Source organism: Charadrius vociferus, unplaced genomic scaffold (genome assembly GCF_000708025.1).
Source record: "Charadrius vociferus isolate BGI_N301 unplaced genomic scaffold, ASM70802v2 scaffold1168, whole genome shotgun sequence".
In the NCBI taxonomy this organism is placed as follows: domain Eukaryota; kingdom Metazoa; phylum Chordata; class Aves; order Charadriiformes; family Charadriidae; genus Charadrius; species Charadrius vociferus.
Genome location: NW_009661376.1, coordinates 404,175 through 426,746, shown reverse-complemented (window position 1 = coordinate 426,746; position 22,572 = coordinate 404,175). Strand labels below are relative to the sequence as shown.

At 39.8% G+C, this 22,572-nt stretch overlaps 1 protein-coding gene across 3 annotated transcripts in view; it reads left to right on the top strand.

Annotated features, from left to right (window-relative positions):
• SAFB (scaffold attachment factor B) overlaps positions 1-14,635 on the top strand; it is a 20,563-nt gene extending 5,928 nt beyond the window's left edge. For 2 of the 3 annotated variants that reach the window (XM_009893978.1, XM_009893981.1), the window contains 16 exons: positions 76-103; positions 1,007-1,505; positions 1,933-1,982; positions 5,379-5,479; positions 7,249-7,398; positions 7,495-7,571; positions 8,483-8,622; positions 8,976-9,067; positions 9,464-9,570; positions 10,168-10,461; positions 10,754-10,888; positions 11,387-11,429; positions 12,806-12,927; positions 13,718-13,830; positions 13,956-14,007; positions 14,272-14,635. In XM_009893978.1, the coding sequence (XP_009892280.1) occupies positions 76-103; positions 1,007-1,505; positions 1,933-1,982; positions 5,379-5,479; positions 7,249-7,398; positions 7,495-7,571; positions 8,483-8,622; positions 8,976-9,067; positions 9,464-9,570; positions 10,168-10,461; positions 10,754-10,888; positions 11,387-11,429; positions 12,806-12,927; positions 13,718-13,830; positions 13,956-14,007; positions 14,272-14,401 (2,133 nt within the window). In that variant the 3' untranslated portion in view covers positions 14,402-14,635. The remainder of the gene's footprint in view (positions 1-75; positions 104-1,006; positions 1,506-1,932; positions 1,983-5,378; positions 5,480-7,248; positions 7,399-7,494; positions 7,572-8,482; positions 8,623-8,975; positions 9,068-9,463; positions 9,571-10,167; positions 10,462-10,753; positions 10,889-11,386; positions 11,430-12,805; positions 12,928-13,717; positions 13,831-13,955; positions 14,008-14,271) is intronic. The other variant, XM_009893980.1, reaches the window with a different exon arrangement.
• Positions 14,636-22,572: the final 7,937 nt, after the last annotated feature.

Genomic DNA, 22,572 nt, shown 5'->3' with positions numbered 1-22,572 from the left:
GGGGGGGGGGTGGGGGTATGTTTGCTATTGTTTTGTGTTACAAAATCCTCTTTCTGTGTTTATTTTCCCAAACAGAAAATGGAGAAGCTACACTTGGAGCCAGGTACTGTTAAAGAAAAACATATTCCTGCCTTTTCAACTAATACTTTTTAAACCATTAATTATTAAAAACCCAAGCAAACAAACATAATTTGCATTATTTTTATGATGGACAATCCAGATCATGCAGGGTCATAGAGATTGGAAACCCAATCATATCCCCAGATCTGTGAAGTGATGCTTGTCATCTTTGAAATATTTCCAGTGAAATGAAATGGTTTAAAAACCTGTTAAACTACATAAAAGGATTTAGAGAAGTTAATCACAGTTTAAAAGCTAAAGATTCTACTTGTAAACAGATCTTGTGATATCGCACACACCTTAACTCTGTTACTAAGTAGAGAGCAGTGAAAGCAGTAAAAAGATATTGTAGGGCATTAAAATGTAAAGATTAGTTACTGGACACAGAAGAAAGAAGAGAGTTTCTTCATGGAAATGTCATACAGATACTTTTCACTTTCTGGACTGCAAACACACTCATGCACCATCAGAAGATGCCCAGTTCTCATGTTGGACTGTCTGCTAAAAGAATTTCACAGAAATTTAAAAATTGAACACTCAGTGCCTTGATACGTTCAGTTAAGCATCTCGGACTCTGGAAGCTAACTAGAGAAGAAACAGAGCTGAACGATTTCATGAAGAATATCAAGGATCAGCCAGAAGGTTTTTGTTAAATCTGTGGGGGCATTTTTCTTCCCTGTTAACATTTTAGGGCTGATTTGGTAGTTTGTGAGACAGCAGTTAGCGTAGTACTTTTAACACTGTGTACACTAGGGTTTTCCAATCTCTGTGTAGCTTAGAAGTTCTCTTGGTGTTAGTGTGGCAGCCATGCCAGTTCCACATTTGTAATTGCTGTATTTCCCTGGTGATTAAATCTTGTGCCATTCTATTCCTGTTAAATCCGTAGAAAATGAGAAAATACTCGACATTTTGGGGGAAACTTGTAAATCTGAACCACTTAACGAAGAAACTTCTGAAGCGGAGCGGCCACATACACAGGAAGCAAGTAACGTGGTGCCAGGCAAGAGGCTAGCAGAGGAAGAGGACGCTCTTGCTGCCGCTCAGTTGGAGGAAGATGCTTTAGATTTGGACAGCAAATCAGCACAAGCTATGGCAAGGAAGGAAGCAAAGCGTTTAGTTGTAGCAAAAGGGGAGACAAGTGAACAGACAATAGATGAAGAGAAACCGGACTCTGAATCTTTAGTAGTAGAGACCCTAAGCGATCAGAGTAGCAAACGCTCCCAAGGCCTGGAAGCCTCTAGTGGGGAAACAGCGGAAAAAGGCGCAGGTCCCGAAGCCAAAGATAGCAAAGAAGATGCCAAGAAAATAGAAGACAAAGCTAATTCTGAGGAATCCCCTGCTACTAAAGAGTCCTCAACCAGTGAGGGTGGTGATCAGAAAAAGAGGTTTGTTTTTTCTCCGTTATAGACCAGATGCTATCTTTTTTCATTGGTCATTAAGTGATGCGAATAAGCTGTTTCCTTCAATTGGCCACCGAGACTGATGAAATTGTAGCCTGTTCCTAAAGAATCTGTTTTATTGTTCCATGTTCAGGTTTTTATTTTTTTTTAAACACAGAGGGTTTGATTGCTTTCCTTCCTCAACCTTCAAAGGTTGTTTTCTTAAATTATTCTTATTTGTAAACGTCCTCCTAATATAACTGTTTAAGAATCTGACTTCGTTACTTCTTGTCAGATTTCTTAAATCAGGTATACAAAGGTGTGTTTTTGTTTGCAACGTATTTTCTGGTAGGTATTTAATTTTAGCATTTTTCATAGTTTGTAATTAGTCACTTTTCTTTCTGACTTGAGTAATGTGGTGTTTTGTCTTTAGCCCTGTTGAGGAGGACAGAGATACAAAGATAATCTCAAAGGATGAGAAAGGTATGTTTCTTTTAAAAAACAATGTTAATGATTGCTTGGAGAAACTGGTTTGGTATTTGATGGGGTATTTCAGCAGAGAAGTGGAATCAGCAGCAGCTAAATATCATAAATTATTCCCCCTTTTCTAGATTTCTTATTTTTAATCTATTTATGCAAAAACCACCTATTTTCCTTCTATGCATTTTCTAAGGATATTTGTATTGCACCCTTTTGTTTGTATCTTGATCTTCAAAGGTAGACACTAATACGTGGCAAATGTCCTTCATGGCACTGAAGATGCTTACCAACAGCTGTTAGTGAGTCAAGAGCCTTTCACAGTTGTGTTTGCTTTACTATATGCTTGTGATTCTTCATACCGTCTTCTGTTTTGCTGAAATAATTTGGAATCTAGTAGTCACGTATTTAAATGCTACAGTTATCTTCAAATTAGATTGACATTATTAAATCTTTGTCCATGCAGATCCTATTTGACAGGCTGAGAGAGTTGGGGTTGTTCAGCCTGGAGAAGAGAAGACTCTGGGGAGACCTTATAGTGGCCTTCCAGTACCTAAAAGGGGCCTAGAGGAAAGCCATGGAGGGACTTTTTACAAGGGCATGTAGTGATAGGATGAGGGGGAATGGCTTTAAACTGGAGGAGGGTATATTTAGATTAGCTATTAGGAAGAAATTTTTCACTCTGAGGGTGGTGAGGCGCTGGAACAGGTTGCCCAGAGAAGTTGTGGAAGCTCCATCCCTGGAGGTGTTCAAGGCCAGGTTGGACTTGAGTCTAGTGGGAGGTGTCCCTACCTATGACAGGGGGCTTGGAACTAGATGGTCTTCAAGGTCTCTTCCAACCTAAACCATTCTATGATTCTGTTTATGGTGCAAATATGTGTCATAAGCAAGACGAAAATCTCTTGATCAACAGTGTCAGGTGCCTGTTCCTTCTGTTCATCATACTTGTTCCTTTTAATACATCAGGCTGCTGAGTCTTTGCAGCTCACCCCACCTCTCTATTCTCTCCTACTGGACCAGGGCAGAAAACTTAGAACTGACTGTTCATGTTCTTACATACTGCAGGCAGGTAGTTCAGCACTGTAAGCATGGAAGTTCCAGCAATTCCTGTAATAGGCAAGAAACTCATCGTGAGATCTGTCTACTGACTGGAGAGGAATAATTTGTTTGGTTTTAATTGGGTTTTAAAACACAGACTGAACTTACTATCAACTGCTGTTTCCAAGATCCGGGGTTATACCTGTCTGTGCAGGCTACTGGACCTCCCCCTCAGCTCCATTAGGGTCTGTTTGCCTCTTGCTTACAGTCTGCAATCTTGTGTTCTCTTATTTCAGAATATTTAAAGGAACATTTTGTGCATGGTGTAATTTACCCAAGGACTTGAATGTATTTTTTTGTGGACTGGCAAAACTTCTTGAAGTTTGCATTTAAAACAGCGTTCAGGAACTTGGGTGTCTGATAACAACCTTGCTCTTGCGTACCTTCCTCCAAAGGATGTGCTGTATTCCATAACATTTGTTTAAATCATTTTCTGGCTTAGTAAACAGCACTGGAGAGAGGTCGCTACTTGGTTATGTAACTTGCTCTGCATGCAGAGTAAAGCGGTTGAGCCAGAAGAAAGGTACATAACTATATATCTACAAGTCAGTTCTGACTCATACATGGCTATTTCCACGCCTGTATGAAAGGATTTTATGTAGAATGAGGAGTTTTCCATGTTCCATGCATTCATTGAGAGTGTAGAAAAATAAATTTATGAGCTCATAAGTCTGGTGGACTTGGCAGTCAATTTACACATATTTGAAAGATGTCGTCAGTGTTGAGGCTGCCAGTACCTATATTGTTCTGGTTTCTAAGTTAGAGATTTTATAGTCTTAGTCTTTCTTTGTCTTGGAAGTGCAGTACCATTGCAGGAGTACCTCTTTAAGTCTTATAGCAGGGCAAAAACTGGAGATGTTAAGACTGATCAAAGCTTATTCAAAAGGGGCATCAACGTAGTTTAAATAATAAAAAAAATCATCAGTAAAATAGAAGAAAGAGCTCATTTTTTCTCTTTCTCCTGGATGCTGGTCCCAGTGTAACTGCAGGTGGCCATTTTAAAATTCTAGAGGAAGCATGTGTAAAAGTAAAGGCATCAAAGTTTACAGCTGAGGTTTTTGAAACATCAAGACAATTTCTCTCCCATGTGTTTGCACGCATGACAGTCCTTTGTCCGTGCAGTTCTTGAGACTAGAAGACGACATGTGTAGACTCAGTCTATACAGAAGACTTTTTTTTTTTAATTTCAAAGAGATTGGCACAAATGATTGTATGCTTCTCTAGGGAACTTCTATTCTATAAATATTAATAAAAATGTTCTCAGTGTGAAGCTCATGTTTGAGACAATGACAAAAATTATCATGAATTAAGAGAAGGAATGACATCTGAATGAAATAGCATTTTAGAAAGGTTCTGCAAGAGATGTCTCCCCTCAGTGAAAGCAGTTCTGAAAAATTCCATGTATCACCCCCTGCAAAAAAAAAAGCAGATGGTTTGGAAACAGGTAGCTGGACTGAAACCTGGTTCACTCTATTCATTGAAGCCTGTGGAACTGAACGCTACCAAGACTGATAGGACAGTAAAGGCATTTCAAAGGAGACTGGAAACAGTATCCCTGCAATATGTGCTTCACGCTGAAATGCAAACACTAAAGCTTGGAGTTCAGCTTGAACGCTTTTTAATTGCTAGATGTTGGTTTTTCAAACTTTACAAGGACATAAGCATTTATAAAATTATCTTTCTGGTTGAGATGCGAGATTGGATGGGTGTTCTGTAGTTCTTGCATAGTTAAAAAAAGCTAGGTCTTTACTAAAGAAGTCGCAGGCTTCATACCCCAACTGTGGAATCTGTGTGGGCAGAAATAGGAGAGAAATTTTCTTGCTTTCTTTATGGTGATTGTCTTTCCTTGAGAGGTACAGTTAATCTGCATCCCATCATTATTCCTTTTGAGTCGGGGAGACATGAGCATACGTGGGTACTAACACAGTTCCTGCAACCTTAGCAGGTCTTACGTCTTTTTCTGCAAGTGCAGAGTTACTCGGTTATATCCAGGCACGTTCTGAAGAGCCACTATTACTTCAGAGATGCTGTAGTCCAGTTTCTTTCTTGAAGAGTGACATAACATACTCCTGTTATGTGTGTTAAAGCTTGTAGTTCCATCATAAACTTTTTGGACTTGTAATACTACTTGCCTTCAGGAATGTGAATCATGGGGGGAGAATGTTACGCATTGCATTTAATTTGCTTTGTGATTTTAAAAAATAAAAGATTTTTGGAACTGCTCCTTTTTAATTCAGAAGTAGTTGTTGAGATAATTAGGATTTGGGGTATGTTTTGCTTTTGTTTGTTTGTTTTCCTAAATAGGTCGTCCTGCTAGCAGTTCTGGTAGAAACTTTTGGGTGAGTGGACTGGCTTCCACTACCAGAGCTACAGATTTGAAGAATCTGTTCAGCAAATATGGGAAGGTAAGGATTTGTTTGTTTTGTCTTGTTTTGTTGTTGGGTTTTTTTTTCCACTTGAAACTGTCTTCTTAAGACTTCTTAAGCTCCTGTCACTGAAAATACAGTGAAAGGAATCAAATTATCGGATATTGTGGGATATCAAGGAAAAAAAAATTGCTGAAGTACACACTAAATGATTGCTTTTTTATTCTCTCTCTCTCGTTTCCAGACAAAAAAAAAGTTCCATTTACAGTCCTTTATTGGAAACAGTCAATGACTGTTTGCATACACTTCTCTGTCCTGTGCTGTAGTATAGTATCCTCAGGCATTGGAAATTCACAGTCAACAGTGAATTTAACATTGTTTATTAAAGACTTCCTTAGGACTAAGTAAAACATGCAGTAAATGTTGAAGCATAATTATTGGGGTATAGCTTAAGAATTGCTTTGGTACCTGAAATTTTACTTTTGTCTAGAGTTGGCAGTTGCTTTAAAAAGCACTTATTTGAGTAGCTGGGGGTGTGGGTTGGGTTGGGTTTGGTTTGGTTTGGACCGGGGAGGTCTTGCAGTTGTTATTAGTGATAGACAAAATGGCAAGTTAAATCTTCCGATTTGGAAAGAGCGAGTTTAATAGAAGACTGATGTCAGAGACATCAGTAAGGATTTTTGTAAAGCCTTTGAAGCCTATTTAAAGATGATTGTCAGCAGATTGTAGTCAAAAACCTCTGTGTGTGCTAGCAATCTGCTATGGAATGTTTAACTAATGAAAATACTCTAGAACTTAAATGTGACTTTACTGTAGGTACAAAAATGGATTAAGCATAGCACAGCTTTGAGTTTGTCTGAAAGTCAGGAGACTAGTAAAACCTTTTTAACGTTCTTCGTAGCAGTAAAAATACAATAATTTCCTTCCATTTATTTGTTCAGAATTCCATCTGGTAACCTGTAATGTTGATCATAGACATGTACCACAAAATTTTAAATTTAATTAAAAACTATGCAATAGCCAACCTAGTATTTGCCTCTGTTTAGATGCCATGGTAATGTTTAGTCATTTAAATAAAATTACATTTCTTTTCTTTGGGGTATTACTAGAGGCAAAGCTTCCTAGAAGTAGATGTACATCTGCAATAAATCAGATGCTCAAAAGTGTGTTCTTCATTCAGCTGTACTTTACAATACGTCACCTCTGTGAAATGCGATTGATTTCTGTAACGCAAAGTGAGCTGTATTGAATACATGAGCATAAGTAAGCACCATTTATGAAAGCAGGAGGTTTTTGTGGGCTTTTTCAAGTCATGCTTTTTGGGGAAGCTTCCTGTCTCTTAAACAAGATTGCAGATAACATTGTGGGTTTGCCTCTTGGCAGTGACATGAAAACATTTTTATAAGGGGAGATGGGACTTAGCAGCTGAGCAAGCATTAGAGTGTAGGTGGAAATTGGCTTACAAATATTTATTTTTTACTCCCTTTATCATCAAGAAAATTATGTTTTTGATATAAAGTTAGTCTCTCTTTTTTTTTTTTTTTTTTTTTTTTTTAATGGGCTTTCTTCAGAACAGAATTCAGTCTTTGTCTCTCACCCATTGATTCAGCTTTTGCAGCATTGCATTGGCAACAGAAGCATGATTGGCTCCAAGCAACGCTCCTTTTGTATTTGTTAATCTCTTAAAAACAGAATTTTCCTGAACGATGATAGGCGGGAATAAAACAGTAGAAATGGAGCTTGTACTTCTTGCTGTTAAATGATGGGCAGTTGTTGCAGTGAGTGTAAAACCTCTTTCTTTTGGAAAGGTGGTAGGTGCAAAAGTGGTCACCAATGCTCGCAGTCCTGGTGCTCGCTGTTACGGCTTTGTTACGATGTCTACAGCCGAGGAAGCAACAAAGTGTATTACTCACCTCCACAAAACAGAGTTACACGGGAAAATAATTTCTGTAGAAAAAGTGAGTATTGATACTCAAAAGATATCCCATTACCATCAGATTGTACAAGTGATCAAGACCACATTCTCAGCTGATGATGTGAAAAATACATTTCAGGCAAAAAATGAACCTGCTGGGAAGAAGCCAAGTGAAAAAAAAGAGAACGAAGCAAGGAAAGAAACAGTCAGTGAGAGGTACTGTTCTAAAAATTCTCTGTTCTTCAGTCTATATGGATTTGTCAGGAAAAACAAAGTTACAGTAAGAATTTCTGTGGCAAACATTCAAAATGAGCAACAGATGCCTTTTTCCAACTTTTACTACAAGATAAACTTCTGCTGGTGTTTGGTGCCTAACTTAACACGTTTCTGTTACGTGCTGTAAGGCAGGCATTGGAAAGTTGCATTTTCAAGCATACCTTTTAATTTAGCTCTGTTTGGTTTTTACTAAAGATTGTGGTGCTTTCATGTCATAAATCTATAGGAAGGGCCATTTGAGAATTTTGATCAGCATGTCACTGTTCCTTCATTAAATTTTCCTCTCATTCAAATAGGGCATTCTCAGGTTGTTGTGGTCACAAACAGTTAAAGATCAGTTGTCTGAGATCCTGTTTCCAGAACATGTTCCTCTTCAGCACTATGCTTTTGCTCTCTAGCATTACTGAAAATAGCTGAAAAAGACTAAGTGAGTGAATAAGACACAAAATCCTTTGCTTTAATTATCTTTTTGAGGCATAACTTGTATTAAATGCTACTTGCTGAGAAGTTTCTGCCTCTATTTCACCTAGTTAATGGTTCACGTTGGCGCTTCATAACCGTCGTGTTGTATAAGAAACTTTGTGGGCATTAGGCACATGGTGGGTGTGAATTTTTCCTTTTTCCTCCAGTGGGGATATCTGAGTCACGGCCAAGTTTTTATGACAACTGCACAGCATTGTCTGATTGTCTTATTTTATGGTGTAGAAAGTTGTAGAAGGAAATCTATGGAAATTTAGTTATGACTGTCATCACATCAGAATTCTACTTGTTAATGTGTTGCTAACATTCTCCTTTAATTTTCTTTTCTGTTACTGTGTATTAGTCTAATCTATATCAATATCTATCTATAGACCTGGCAGTGTTAAAAGGGATGAGAAATCTGACCAAAAAGATGATCCTAAAAAGGCAGAAGACAAAGATGAAAAGGAAAAAAAAGATAAAGATGAACTGAAGTCCGGTTCATCAGATCAACCTAAAACTATTAAGTCAGGTAATTTGACTATTCTTTTTTTCATAGAGTAGAAGTTATGGGGAAGTATGAATGATTAATTGTAGGTAATTCTTTCCAAAGAACTGCCAATATTCTGGAATTATTTCTGGTTCTTAATTGGAAATCCAGACGGTATAACGAGGCGGGGTGGGGGGGGAGGGTGTTTGACGTTGTGTCATCCTTAACAGAAGCACTTGGAATAGGTGTGGTGAAAAAGTGATTTTTGAAGACAGGTTTAAATGCCCATTTTCACATTTTGGAGAACGTAATTTCTGGCATAGCAATGAGGGGTGTAGGTTATGTAGTTTGATTACTTTTTCCATCTCGTTCCACTCAACCTCTGATTTATTTAGGAAGTAAAGGAACAGAGAGAACAGTAGTAATGGATAAATCCAAAGGCGAACCTGTTATTAGTGTGAAAACATCAACTGCATCAAAAGACAGAGTAAGTAATGTTTCTGCATGGGAAACATTATGTGTCAGTTTTCCTTAGAAACAAATACTAAATCCTGTCAAGCTACATGTAACCCATGCTTGTCTTACCTATTTGTCTAATTAGTTTCTATAATGTGGATTTAGATCTTAATTAGTAAAATACTTTTCATATGGCTGATACTGTGTTCAGCAATGAAATCCTGCCAAACAAATGTTGAAAGGTATGTATTACTATGTTACGATATGGTGTGTCTGTAATGTTAAAAATAGAACAGCTTTTTTTTAAAAATGCAGGGACCAAGCTTTGAGACATGATATGTATGAATGGAAATAGAGCATTGTTTGTGATAGCTGTCCTTTTATCAATGTCCTCCATTAAGCTTCTCTACTTCAATATTAAATACAGAGCATTAAGAGCCAGGATCGCAAATCGGAGAGCAGAGAGAGACAAGGCATTGTGCCATTTGACAAAATTAAAGCACAGCGAAAAATGAGGGAGGCAGAGCAGCGCCGGTAAGAGCAACAGTGAAATTGTTTGATTTTTTTTTTTCTTAGAATTAATATAATTTTCATTTTATTAAAATGAGTAAGAGATAAAAGAGGAGTTTGATTTGGTTTTTTACTTGTAATTTGTTATGTGTCGTGGGTCGCATATCAAATTGGGAAAACTCCAATTATTGACTCTGTTAATACTTAGCTTGAAACTGTGTTTGGGGAAAAAAACGCGGTTTATTTTTCGTTCTCTTTCCATTTTGTAGATTGTGTGGTTTAGATTAAGTACCCTGCTCTCCTTAGCTGAGCATGCATTATAGTAGAGGTGAAATGACAATTCTAAACTTTCCACATTAAAATATACAGGGAAAGACCAGGAGAAAAGTTGTAATTAAGTAATTACAAGTAATTAATGTGTACACTGAGTGTCTTCCCTCCATGCCGTCCCTCCCTCTACTTCCCACCCCCCAGTATAATTTCAGGGAGCTGACACAAGTTTGCAGTCACTGGTTTTAATTTTTAATACTTCTCTTTCTTTTTTTTTTTTTTCTTCTCCTTTTTAACTTCCTAAATTTGTTGAAGTATTACATCTGTAACCTTTTGTTTCTGTTAAAATAGCACACGTGAGCGTCGGGAGAGACAGCAGCACCTTCAGACTATCCGTGAACGAGAGGAAAGGGAGAGGCTTGAGATTGCTCGTGAGAGACTGGAAATTGAAAGGCAGCGTCTTGAACGAGAACGGATGGAAAGAGAAAGACTGGAAAGAGAACGTATGCACATAGAGCATGAAAGGAGAAGAGAACAAGATCGCATTCAGCGAGAAAGAGAAGAGCTGCGACGCCAGCATGAGCAACTGCGCTACGAACAAGAACGTCGGTCTGCAATGAGAAGACCATATGACATAGATGGCAGGTAAAGCCAACAGATACAAATGATGCAAGTGGAAAACCTTGCTGCCAAGTTCTGTCTCATCAGCCTGTGCTATAAAAAGCTATCGGTATGCTCTCATCTTCCATTAATGAGCAGTTGTTGATTGCACTGAGATGATCATGTTTAATAGCTTCAGCCAAACTGTCCTCACTGTGGTTTTTCAATTCTCTTTTGAACTTAATTACCCTTCTTCTGGTTTGCACAGTTTATAAGGAGGTAACAACATCAAAAGTCATTATCTTGACTAAAATGAGTGTATTCTTTCTTTCAGGAGAGATGATCCATACTGGCCAGAGGCAAAACGAATGGCAATTAATGATAGGTATCATTCAGATTTCAGTCGCCAGGACCGCTTCCATGACTTTGATCACAGGGATCGTGGCCGTTATCAAGACCATTCAATAGACAGGTTGGTGTCTCAACTCCACTGTGTTGCCTGAAATAGAAAGACAAAAATGCATTTAATGTCATATTTTGCTGCCTTTCCTGTGTGTTTGCTTTGCATTTTATTTTTTAAGTGTGGCTTAGTGGCTGTGGATTTCTTTTTTATATAACCATGAAGAGATCTGTACTGTGCCATGAGTTAAACCTTCTGGCAGGCTTGCTCGGAGTGTTCCGCTTGCAATGCACAAAACACGCATTTGTTAGGATTCTGAAAAATTTCTAAATAATATTGTAGGCACCTAGCATCTTAACGAGAATATCCTGGTTTATATCTTAGGCCTAACTGGGTTTTCCAGGCATCCAAAATGTGTCATGGTTTCCATACATGCCAGCTGTTCGTGCCTTTTGTAGATATAATATTGGCACTACATGGAAGCAGGATTTTTCATCTCTTTTATGTAGATGGAGTTTTATAGACTGAATGTTTTACTCCTGCAGTCTGGTTTTTATTTTCTGTTTGTAGGAGAGATGGATCAAGGACAATGATGGGAGATCGAGATGGACAAGTGAGTTGCTTTATAAAGCTACAGAAGCATCTTAACTGCTTATAACCTGGTTTTCTATAGTGTGTGTCAGATTAAATTTCAGTAGTTAAGAATTAAATTATATCTCCCAGAATACATACCAATAACCAGATTATCTTGTTTTCTTTAATAAGATGAAATTTAGTTCAAAGACTTGTTTATTATAGAAGTTAGATACAGTTATTCTGATGCAAATCAAAACAAAACAAGCTAATTGTGTCAAAGAGAGAGTATTCCAAAGGATTGTGTAGAAAAGGCAAAGGTACAAAGTATACATAAATTTCACTCGCTGAGGTTGCATGGAAATAACAGCAGAACTAGTAGAGATGTTTGCATGTTTTGGAGCACTGGGGGGAAAGACCTTTAGGGCACATTCAAGCAGCGAGAGATTAATTTTGTGGAGTCACGGAATCCTCAAGTGTCCTTTACTGATGGCTAAGCTGTGAGACTCAGAAGAACCTGGATAGGCTGGAGAATTGGGCAGAGGGCAGTATCATTAAGTTCAACAATGGGAAATGCAAAGTCCTTCTGGGGAGGAATAACCGCGTGCAGCAGTACATGCTTGGGACTGACCAGATGAAAAGCAGTTTTGCAGAGGACCTTGGAGTCATGGTGGACAACAAGCTGACCATGAGTCAGCATTACACCCTCCTGGCAAAGGTCACTAGCATCCTCGCTGCGTTAGGAAGTGTTCCCAGAAGGTCAAGGGAGGTGATCCTTCCTCACTACTTGGCACCCACCTGGCATACTGTCTGGTGCTGGGCTCCCCAGTGCAAGAAAGATAAGAACTTACTGGAGTGAGTGCAGCACAGGGCCACAAAGGTGATCAAGGGTATGGAGCATCTTTTGTATGAGGAGAGGTTGAGAGAGTTGGGACCATTCAGCCTGGACAAGGCTCCGGGGTTATCTTATCAATGTGCATTAATACCTGACGGGAGGAAGGATATGGAGAAGATGAAGCCAGCCTCTAGTCAGTAGTGCCCACTGACAGGACAAGAGTCAATGAGCACAAACTGAAACACATGAAATTCCATCTGAAGACAAAACAAATCACCTTTTGGGGGTTTTGTTGTTGTTCATTACTGGTTTTTAAAACTGTGAAGGTGGTCAAAAACTTGAACACTTTGCATGGGAAAGTTGTGAAGTCTCCAGCTGTGAAGATACTCGAAACCCGATGGGAGGCTGTTCTGGACAGCCTGCCCTGGCTGACCCCGCTTGAGCATGGGGGTTGGACTAGATGATCTCAGAAGGTCCCTTCCGTCCTAAATGATTCTGAAATTGAGTAATTACAGCTGAGCAACTGTGAATAATTAAAGAGTCTGTTTTGGGCAGTTCTGTAAGTGTTCTTTGCCTTTTAGCATTATCCAGATGAGCGCCATGGAGGACCAGACCGTCATTCACGAGACTCTCGGGAAAGTTGGGGTAGCTATGGATCTGACAGAAGAATGAGTGAAAGTAGAGGGATACCCCCACAGTCACGGTTAGCACACGTAACTGAAAATATGTTTTCGTGTGCATCTAAGGAATATTTCTATTTGTGAAAGTGGGACACAGTTGTTGGAAGTACAATTCCTTTTTTCCAACTTTGACCTCTGAGTCTGTTCTCTGTTGCATGGACTACGAATGAGTAGCTCTTTCAGCATGTCTTGTGCATCAAAATAGGCATCTTTGCAGGATATTGTTTTTTAGTAACTTCATAACCGGAAGTCTTCATGTCTTCAATTAATTTTACCTAACATTACTATCAAAGCTTGATATTTTCAGGGTGCCGTTTTTTCCTCAGTTTGTAGTTATTGGAAGCACCATCCTGTCAGTCCTTTGAAAGGAAAGCAAGTTAATGAAATGATTGCTGCTTAAGGGGTAGTTGTGGGGGGTGTGTTTTGAGGTTTTGTGTTGTGGTTTTGATTTCTATTAAGCCCTATGTGTAAGCCAGTGTTGTGGTTTAAGCCAAATCGGCTACAGCCAGCCTACAGAAAACACCAAAAATAAATTGACTGGTCAAAACAACAAACTACGATGTTCAGAGTAAACTGGGACATCAATGTAGTATAAAGCAGATTAAGAAAATCTTACTTTCTTATTTGTCATCTTAGTTGGATTGAACAGAAGGCTTATTACTGTGTTATTCCTTGACAGATAGCAATATAAATACAAGATTTGCATGTACCTTGGTAAAGTATTTGAGTACATTTGTGACTTAGTTGTTTTACTTGAATCTATTTTGTGTGCTGTGGCTAATGTGAGATGGTATCAATTTCATACTTTTGCAGGGATGGGCGTGACTGGGGAGATCACGGTCGAAAGTTTGAAGGACATCAAGATCGTTCATGGCAAAGCAGTGTGGATGGAGGAATGATAGGACGGGATCATGAGAGATGGCAAGGTATGCTTCTTGCACAACAGCTCATTAGTTGTGCTATGTAAAACAGAAAGTACAGGCATTATTACCCTTGTAAGTGAAGTAAAACAATTACTAAGGATATAAAGGAAGTATTTGAACTTTTTTAGGTGGAGGCAGAGGCAGACCTGGCCATGTGATGCATCGTGGAGGCATGTCGGGGTAAGAACTTTAGAAAGAGCAAAGTGTTTGTTCCCCTTTTAAGGGGTGTCTCTTCTATTTAAACTGGCCAAAGAAACACAGGAGGATCAGTTATCTGATTTGTTATTTAAATGTCGGAATAATAAAATATTCCCATGGTTTTTATGTAGTGCATCTTACTTAATAGCGAAAAATCATGCAAAAAGTTTTAAAAGAACACCCATTATATCAACCTGACTACCAGAGTCATAAAGGAAAATTTAAAATGTCTGAATCATTTTCTAGGCGTGGAGGTTTCATGCAAGGTGGCAACCAAAGTCAGATGATGCATGGAGGAGGAATGCAAGGAGAAGGATTTGCTGGCCAGGAGAGAACAAACAGACCTAATGATCCTCGTTTCAACCGTCGCTACTGAATGTGTTTTAATTTTTAATGTGAGGTGGCAACTGAAATGAATCTGTTACCCAGGGTTACCATTAATTGTAACTTATGGGCTACTGTAAGTGTAATTTTTTTAAACTGCTGCCATATTATGTCACTCAATCCAATGTGAACTCATTTGTTTTGTAATGTGTTGTTCATATCCCATTTAAAATGTTTGTTAATGAAGCATTCCATTTTCCATAAATAAAAGCCAGTTTACAGTTAATTGCTTTGTTTCAGCAGTCTCTGGAAAACTATTTATTCAGCTATATGTTAAATCATGTAACTTTCTTTCAAAGATGAATTATCAAAATGCCTTACAGGTATCCCTTTGTACTCCCAATAGCTGTCATGGTTTAGGCAGCTCCCAGAAATACACTGAAATATTATGTTACTTCTGACATGTCAAAGTTAACTAGCATACGTGCCACCATGAGAGTGTGTTTAGTAGCTTGCAGTTGTTAAAGTTTGAATACCCTGCCACTGCAAAATTGACCTGGGATCGTGTAGGACAAGTGGTGAAGAATTGTTTTCATCTTGTCTCGTGTTGGCAGGTACTGTGCAACATATTGCTCTCCAGTCTCTGAAAAAGGCTACATGCTGAGTTACCAGCACAGGTTCTAAAAGAGAAAATGCACAGGTACTTGCGAAAGTAATGACTTTCAAGTGCAATTCAGAATCATTTTTGTTTAGCTTCTGAGAGGTCAGAGTAGTCCAAAGCTCCACCAATTTCAGGCCAGTAATTTTACCTAGCAATCCGTAATTTCCTTGCAGTAGATTAGAAACAGCCATTGGCTGTGCTTTGGCATCATTTTAAGAATGTGTCAAGAACTAACATGATCAATATTGGTGCAAATGATGTCACTTGTCATATCCAAATTATAATTTGTCTTTGTGCAGTCACTTCTGGAGCAACATGGCCTTAGCATCACCCACCAAAGATGGCTTTTGTGATGCCGAGAGGAAAAAGTCCTGTTACTTTTCATTAGTAGGGTCACTATGTTTTTTCCATCTTCAGAGATTATTTTTTTTCCTCAGTTGCCTGGAGATTTTTTTTTATTCATTTCCTGCAGCCTGCACTGTTGTGGAAAGTAACAGGTCTTTTCATCAGGGTTGAGGCTTCCCTGCACTGGAGGAGGATCCCTGTGGACAAACCATTTAAATTCTAAAAAGTTGTGAATGCAATGGGGAGTTGCCTGGGGCTGTCTGGATCATGCTGACACCAACCTCAGGGTAAAAGTTAGTTTTTGTTTCAGTGGTCAAGCTAAGGCCCAGAAAGACTTGAGTCATTTCTTCAAGAACACGAACTAGGAATGCAAACAGAAAGAATAGATTTCCAGACTGCTACACTTAGTAGCAACTAACTAATGATTCTGTGGGTCTTGCTAGACTCCAGTGCCTCCTTGCTTTTAGTCCTTTAGAGGTTCAATTCTGATACAGATAAAGAAAAGAGAAAAGCAGTGATTCCACCAGACCTGCTCTGCTTTGTATTTCCCAATTCGGATCATCAATCAGTAAGCATGAGGACAAGTGAATCGCTCCTACTAGATATAACCCATCACTGTCCCTATTATTGTATCTCGACCTTCTCTGCAGAAATTGCATGGAAACGTGAACCTCCAGCACAACTGACCTGTCTGTATGTAGCTTTAAGAAAAGCATCTTTCCTTGTCCTCAGCAGGTATGTAGCATCCCAAAAGGCATTAGATTTCCCCTCCAGCCAGGGCAGGCTCTATTTACAGTGCCACACAGTCATTTCTGTGTGGAAATGAGGAACGTTGCTGTCTCCCGGTCTGCTATTTAAGGAGTTTGGAGAAGTTAAAAAAGTCATGCCTGTGGCCCAAACCATTCCATCAACAATCTACATAAAATACCATCCCTTTGGCATCAATTTCTATCATCTAGGGAGACAATTGTTCTAATAAAAACACCTTTTTGACCACCATAGGGGAGAAAAAAACAACAACCAACCAACCAAACTGCAGTCTCTTATTACCTCATTATGATTACTGTATCTGAAAATCATGTTTACTTTAGGATGAAGGCTTTTCTCCCACCAGGCTTTTAACTGAACTGTGTTTCCCCCTAATTCCACTAGATGGCCACACTGACTACATGCGTATTTCTGACATCGTAGCGGCTGACCGCTGAAACCAGTCAGTGGTTCTGATATCTGTCCAGTCTTCATTAAATCCAGTGCACATAAATGATGGGACAAAATCTTTTTTCAGGGTTGTGGGGTTTTTGGTTTGGTTTGGTTTTTTGCCTGCTGCAAAGATTTCTATGGGCTATCAAAAAAAAAAAAAAAAATCCCACAGCATAGGTGGAGACAAAGCTAAAAAGCTGCCTTCTGTTCCCTAATTTTCAAATAAACTCAGGATAGAGACAACGTTACCCAACCTTAGCAGAACCTCGGAATGCCCAGTGTAAGCAGGTTGCATCTCTGTGGTTAACTACTGCTGTAATCAACTGCTGTAACATGTAAAGCACACAATAAAACATAAATATACTGATTACCTCAGGTTTGCGTAAGACAAAAATTAGGTTTGCATAGGGCTTTTTTTTTCAAACAGCAAATGTGAGTTCTCTGATTTTACGAAATCATTGAACTTTTGCAGGCTAGAGTCCTCAAAGTAGTTCTAAAGAATGTTACTAAAATGATTAAGCTGTTTGTAAAAAAAAAAAAAAAAGAGAGAATCAAAACCAAACAAGCTATTTTAACACTGCTTATGCAGCCTTACAAACCTGTTGGGAATCTCAGCAATGGAAGGAAAAGTTCCAGACCAGTCCTAACCTTTTTGGTCCTTAAAATGAAACCAAGCGAAGCATGCAAGCTGTGTGAAGAGAAAAGCAAATTAATTGCGTTCAAAGGAGATGGAATAATCTTACTACCTGAGGAGCAAAAGCCAGGTGTGTTTTAGAATTCAAGGCACTACATCTAAGGGTAATCTCCCAGCAATTACAAGCTCACACATGAAATCCATACCCGGCCTGCAAATGGAGAATATTTTATGTTAATGAGGGTGCAAACAAGATCCTGAGCAGGTGCCTACTTCCAATTTAACTTTTACTCCAAGGAAAGATCTAGTTATCCCAATGTAAGCTGTTTGCCCTACTGTGTTTGTCCCTCAGTATTTTGGCTTAGTGTTATTCAATGTTGCTGCTGTGGCGTCTCAATTTGGTAGTTCAGGTAAGAAAGTTTTTACTTATGTTTGTCTGATCTCTGAAAGCTATAGCAATGTGAAATGTAGCTCTTTGTATGTCAGCTGCTGCTTGTTTTGCAAAGGTAGACAGACTTCACTGTGGTCACCTAACAGTTCTGTACAAACAAGGAAAAACATCTTCAACAGTTGTGTGAGGTTCAAGTTTGACCTGATATTGCATAACTGAGGAGGAGTGGTCTGCGCTGTTAGCATAGAGGAACTTTTACAGCATCCAGCTCTTAAAAGGCCAGCCAAGTATGTCTACGCTAGAAGCCCAGCCTCCCTTTATCATCAGTGGAGGGATACAGTTCCTAACCGTGTTGGAGGCTTTCATTTACTTTGGAAGCCTGTGTAATGAATCTGTTGCCATAGTTAAATGGCATAAATCTTCCATAATTCATGTTTACTTCATAAACATACTAAAGATGCTGGTGGTGCAGGGTGTCCTCTGTGCTTCTTGGGAAGTGTGCTGGAATGACAATGCTGCAGGAAGTGTGAGGATGAGAAAGTACACCTCATGCCAAGTCTCTCACTTTGAGAAGGCAACTGAAGCATTTATGCAAGCCAAATTAGGATGCTTACTAAGTGGTGACATAGAAGAGAACTGTATTCTTTTGTTCACACCTTCCCCTTCTTTTTAGTAAATAACTTGATTTACTCAAGATCATTCATAAAATACCATTCAGAAAGCATATTGCTATGAGCAAGCTTTAGAAAGCAATCATCAAAAGGCAAAACAGTGGTACAGAAGATCATGAAAAGCATGGAGAACTAGAGTTCCAAGCATACCAGAGGTACAGCATTCTACCTATTTGTACACAGTGTATGTACGTAAACCAAGACCGTGCTTTGTTCAAAGTGATTACATTTTGTTTGTAGCAAAAGCTTAGAAAGATGAGGACTCTCTCGATGACAGTGCCAGAATTTTCTCAGTGGGAGGTTTGGCCTGGTGAGATGGGGGAGTAGACACAGAACCATTCACTGGGGCCCTAAAACTCATTCTACCTCTCCCCTTATTTTCTGGAACATTCAAGTTGAGGGAGGGTAAGTGTTTTCAGAAAAGACTTGAAGATAAGCGCGGAGGCCATAGTGGAGACAGGAGATTATTCTTTTATTACTTTTGGTGATTGATTTGCAAGGTAAAAATTAAAATTAATTCCTTTGTTTTACCAAAGAGCAGTGAACAGGTAAATGGTACACTGAGGTTCCCATGCAGACGGACCCTTACTCTAGCAGGAGAGAAGGGCGGTCTGTTCCAGTAAACCCATGTTCCCAGTGCATCCCCAGCTGAGCTGTTTGTTACGTGAGATGTTCTGATTTTCAAAGTCAGTTGCCCAAGCTGCAAGGAGCTCGGTCCACAGGGGCTGTAAAATGGCAAACAGCTCCTGTCTCACAGCTGGAGTTAATTTGATTGTGTACTATAACCGCCAGCATGCCCAGGAGTCCATCTGCTCAACGGCAGCCCTGCACAAGCAGCTTAGTTCCATTATTTCCTGGTGTGTGTGTGTGTGTGTAGCTGTGACAGAAACTCCTGCTGGAAATGCTGTGCTGCCTCAAGGCCAGTTGCTATTGGGAAGGCACGGAAGAAATGGGGGTATTGATAGAGGTTATTGGGGTTCTAGAATGAGGAGAAGCATCTGGCACTTGCACAACAAAGAGAATAGAAGGAAGGTGGACGACCACTAGATAAAGGGTGAAAAGCAAACCAAGGCTTGGCCATAGGTCTGTAGGGAAGAGCTCACAGCAAAGAGGGAAACAAATGATTTATAATGCTGTAAGAGAGGATACTGACTAAATGCCCAAGCCAACACGTGATGTTGTGCCTGTACAGCTGTGGAAAGCCTATGGTACTGGAACTGACGGAGGCAAAATGTTAATGCATTGGACTGTAAGATAACTAGGAGCTAATCTCCCCTCCTCTTTTCCCCTATGCCCCCTCGCTAGTAAAGCAAGCGCTATATGGAATGCAGTTTCACCTTATAAGACAGGAGACTGACCACAGTGCTCCTGCCTCCACCCCCAACACCACTGCTGTTGTCAGTAACCTTTACGTGTTACTCTTGCTATTTGCATTGTATCCTGAGACTCTGATGTTCTTGCCAGTCCTACCTAACCCAGACAAAAGTTGAACTATATCATTCTGTAGTGTATCCACAGCTGGAAAAGAAGGTAGGGGTTTTGTTTGTTCCCCACCCCCCCTTACCCCCCCTCCGGTTGCATCCACTACAATATTTTTTTTTTTTTTTGAATTGTATTTCCACTACAAAACAGGTAAGCCTGGATCACTCTGCCATGACTCCATAACAATGGTTCTTTTGAAGGATTTAACAGCACCAAGGATGGTACATACCATGTGGAGTCTGCTAGAGGATTCAGTAACAAGGATAATTCTCCAGGTTACGTTTTTCTTCCACCATGAAAGTAACACAGGTAAGTCTGTTTCTTTGACAGGGTGTTGAAACAACTGACTGCAAGAAAACAGTACTTTGCACTGAAGGAATGCTTGTTTAGGATTCAAGAGTGCTGTTTATACACTGACTTCAAGCAACTATAACTTTGAAAGCTTTAACTAGGATTCTTCTCATTGTTTATTACAATGTGCAGTTTTACTTTGGGGGAACTTGGCAATAGGGAAGTGAAGTGAATGACCAAAAGAGGTACACAAAGCAGTGGCAGAGCTAGGATGGAAGCCAGCAGTCTTGCCTTGCATTTTATTCTCTATCAGCATCTGGAAGTAAAATCTATGGGACCCAATTCCCCACTGCTACTGCCCAAAGTATGAGCCATATGCCATTTTCCGTCTTATGCAGCTGAATATTGCAGTATCTCTTTGTGACAAATTAAGCCTTTGAGATTGTCCTGTGTTCCAGAAACAGAAGGTTGTTCTGAAACCTTAAAACAATTAATCTTAAGATAATCAATTTCAGACCAGGGACCAAAAAAAGACTCCACTAGAAGCATTGCAAACAAGGGGATCTAGGGCTGATACAATGACTTCACCAGTTCAAAAGAATGAGCACATTGTGGGACTAGGGCTCTTCTGTTTTTGTTTGGACCAGCAACTCTACTTTTCTTTTACAAAGACTGAGCAGAGTTAATGCCTCAGGACACAAGCTGACAAAAGGCATGCAGATGTGCGTCACTGCCCTCTCCTTCATTCACCTGGTGCACATGGTAAAAACAACTTTCAGCACATTCCAGTGCTCTGAATATCAAGGGTTGGTTGGGATCACAGTTGCTGGTTACACTGCCATCGCCCCTACAGCCACATGCTTTGCTTCCCTTCCTCTTGTGTTTCAGAAACTGATCATCCCATCTGTGGGCACTAAAGAGTAGATCTTGGGGATGAGTGGGGGGTGAAGTGGGCAACAACTCCCATCCCTGCTGCTGTGCTGCCAATGAGCCAAATCACAGCCCATGATGCTGAACACCACCAGCAGTTCCCTTACAAGCTCAACAATGAGCTGTATTCCCTTCCCACCACATTGTAAAGGCAGTGCTTTATGCATTCATCCAACATTTTCCAGTAAAAGATGACTGGAATTGCACAAGAGATTAGAAGTTATGTTCTGAGAGTGAAATTTTCCTGTTAGGAGTGGGAAAATGGGCATCATTTTTGAAAATGCAGACAAGAGATCAAGCAAGCAATCACGTGGTACTTGGAAACATGTAGTTACAAGTCTGTGCTGGCATTTGAGGTTAGAGTCATAGGCCACAAGTAGTATTTATACCTGATGCTTAAGTGACTGGGTGAGGCTGCCTGAGAAATGCCTTGTTCAGTTGCTTTTTCTCAAAAAACATTCCCTGTAGGTCACAGCTCCCTCCGAGAAACATCCATTCAAAAAGAACCCCCTAACTTCTCAGATACCAATCACTATCACTGTTGTGTGTAATATCTAATTCATTTGTGTTGAAAATAGTTCCAGTCAGCGCCTGTGCTGCAGGCACAGCTGTTTTCAAACCTTAGGGGAAACCCGGCCAAGGGAAGACAGACTGGGCCCTTGAGAACACTAAGTGCTTAAGCTGAAGAAATGCTTTGCACCAGCTCCCAAGGCCAATTATCCTTTCTGCAGCATGGGGAAACAAATCTGCTTAAATGGGGTTAGTAAAAGCTGCTTGCACTGTGGTTTTTTTTCTTTCCCTCCCTCTCTCCCTCCCTCCCTCCCTCCCTCCCTTCTTTCTTTCCATGTGTAGGGCTTGAAAAGATACCAGTAAGTTTGGAGGTGGGATGGGAGCATCCCATAATCCTCCTTAGTGCCACAATGTTGGCAGATGTAAACTTTTTATCCTTCTGTAGGACAGTTCCACTGGAGACAGCCAGAGTTCTTGATAACTGGGGACAGAAAAAAGTAGCCTGTGAAAGTCATTATTACAAAACATCGATGAGGCACAAAGCTAAAACTGGAAAGGAGGACTGGATATTTACACAAAAATAGAGTACACAACTACAAAATGCACTGGAGAGTTTTTAGACCCACCCACTATTCCAGAAGTGTTTGGTGTAGTGGTGCCAGGCCACTCTAGCAGTATCCAGTGTCACCATGTTCAGAACAAGAAAGGACACCAGGTAAGTTGAACAAAAGAAAAAACTTTTTTTACTGTGAGGGCAGTCAAACACTGGTATAGGTCATCCAGGGAGGTTGTTGAGTCTGCATCCTTTGAGATGTTCAAAACCTGGCTAGACGTGGTCCTGGGACACCTGGTCTAGTTGACCAGCACAGAGGTTGATCTAGATTATCTTGAAAGGTCCTTTCCAAGCTCAATGATTCTGTGCGTTGCAGCACAGGTACTATTTTAGCAGGTCAATTTCTACATTGCCACTTAGTCTGTCTGCTGAGCAAAGGAATCTGACTAGCACCCGGTCTTATCTACAGTTATTTCTATAGGTCACAAACTAGACTTGGTAGAACATTCGACTTAAACCCCACAATTGTATGAAAAGATCAGTCCGTTATTGAGT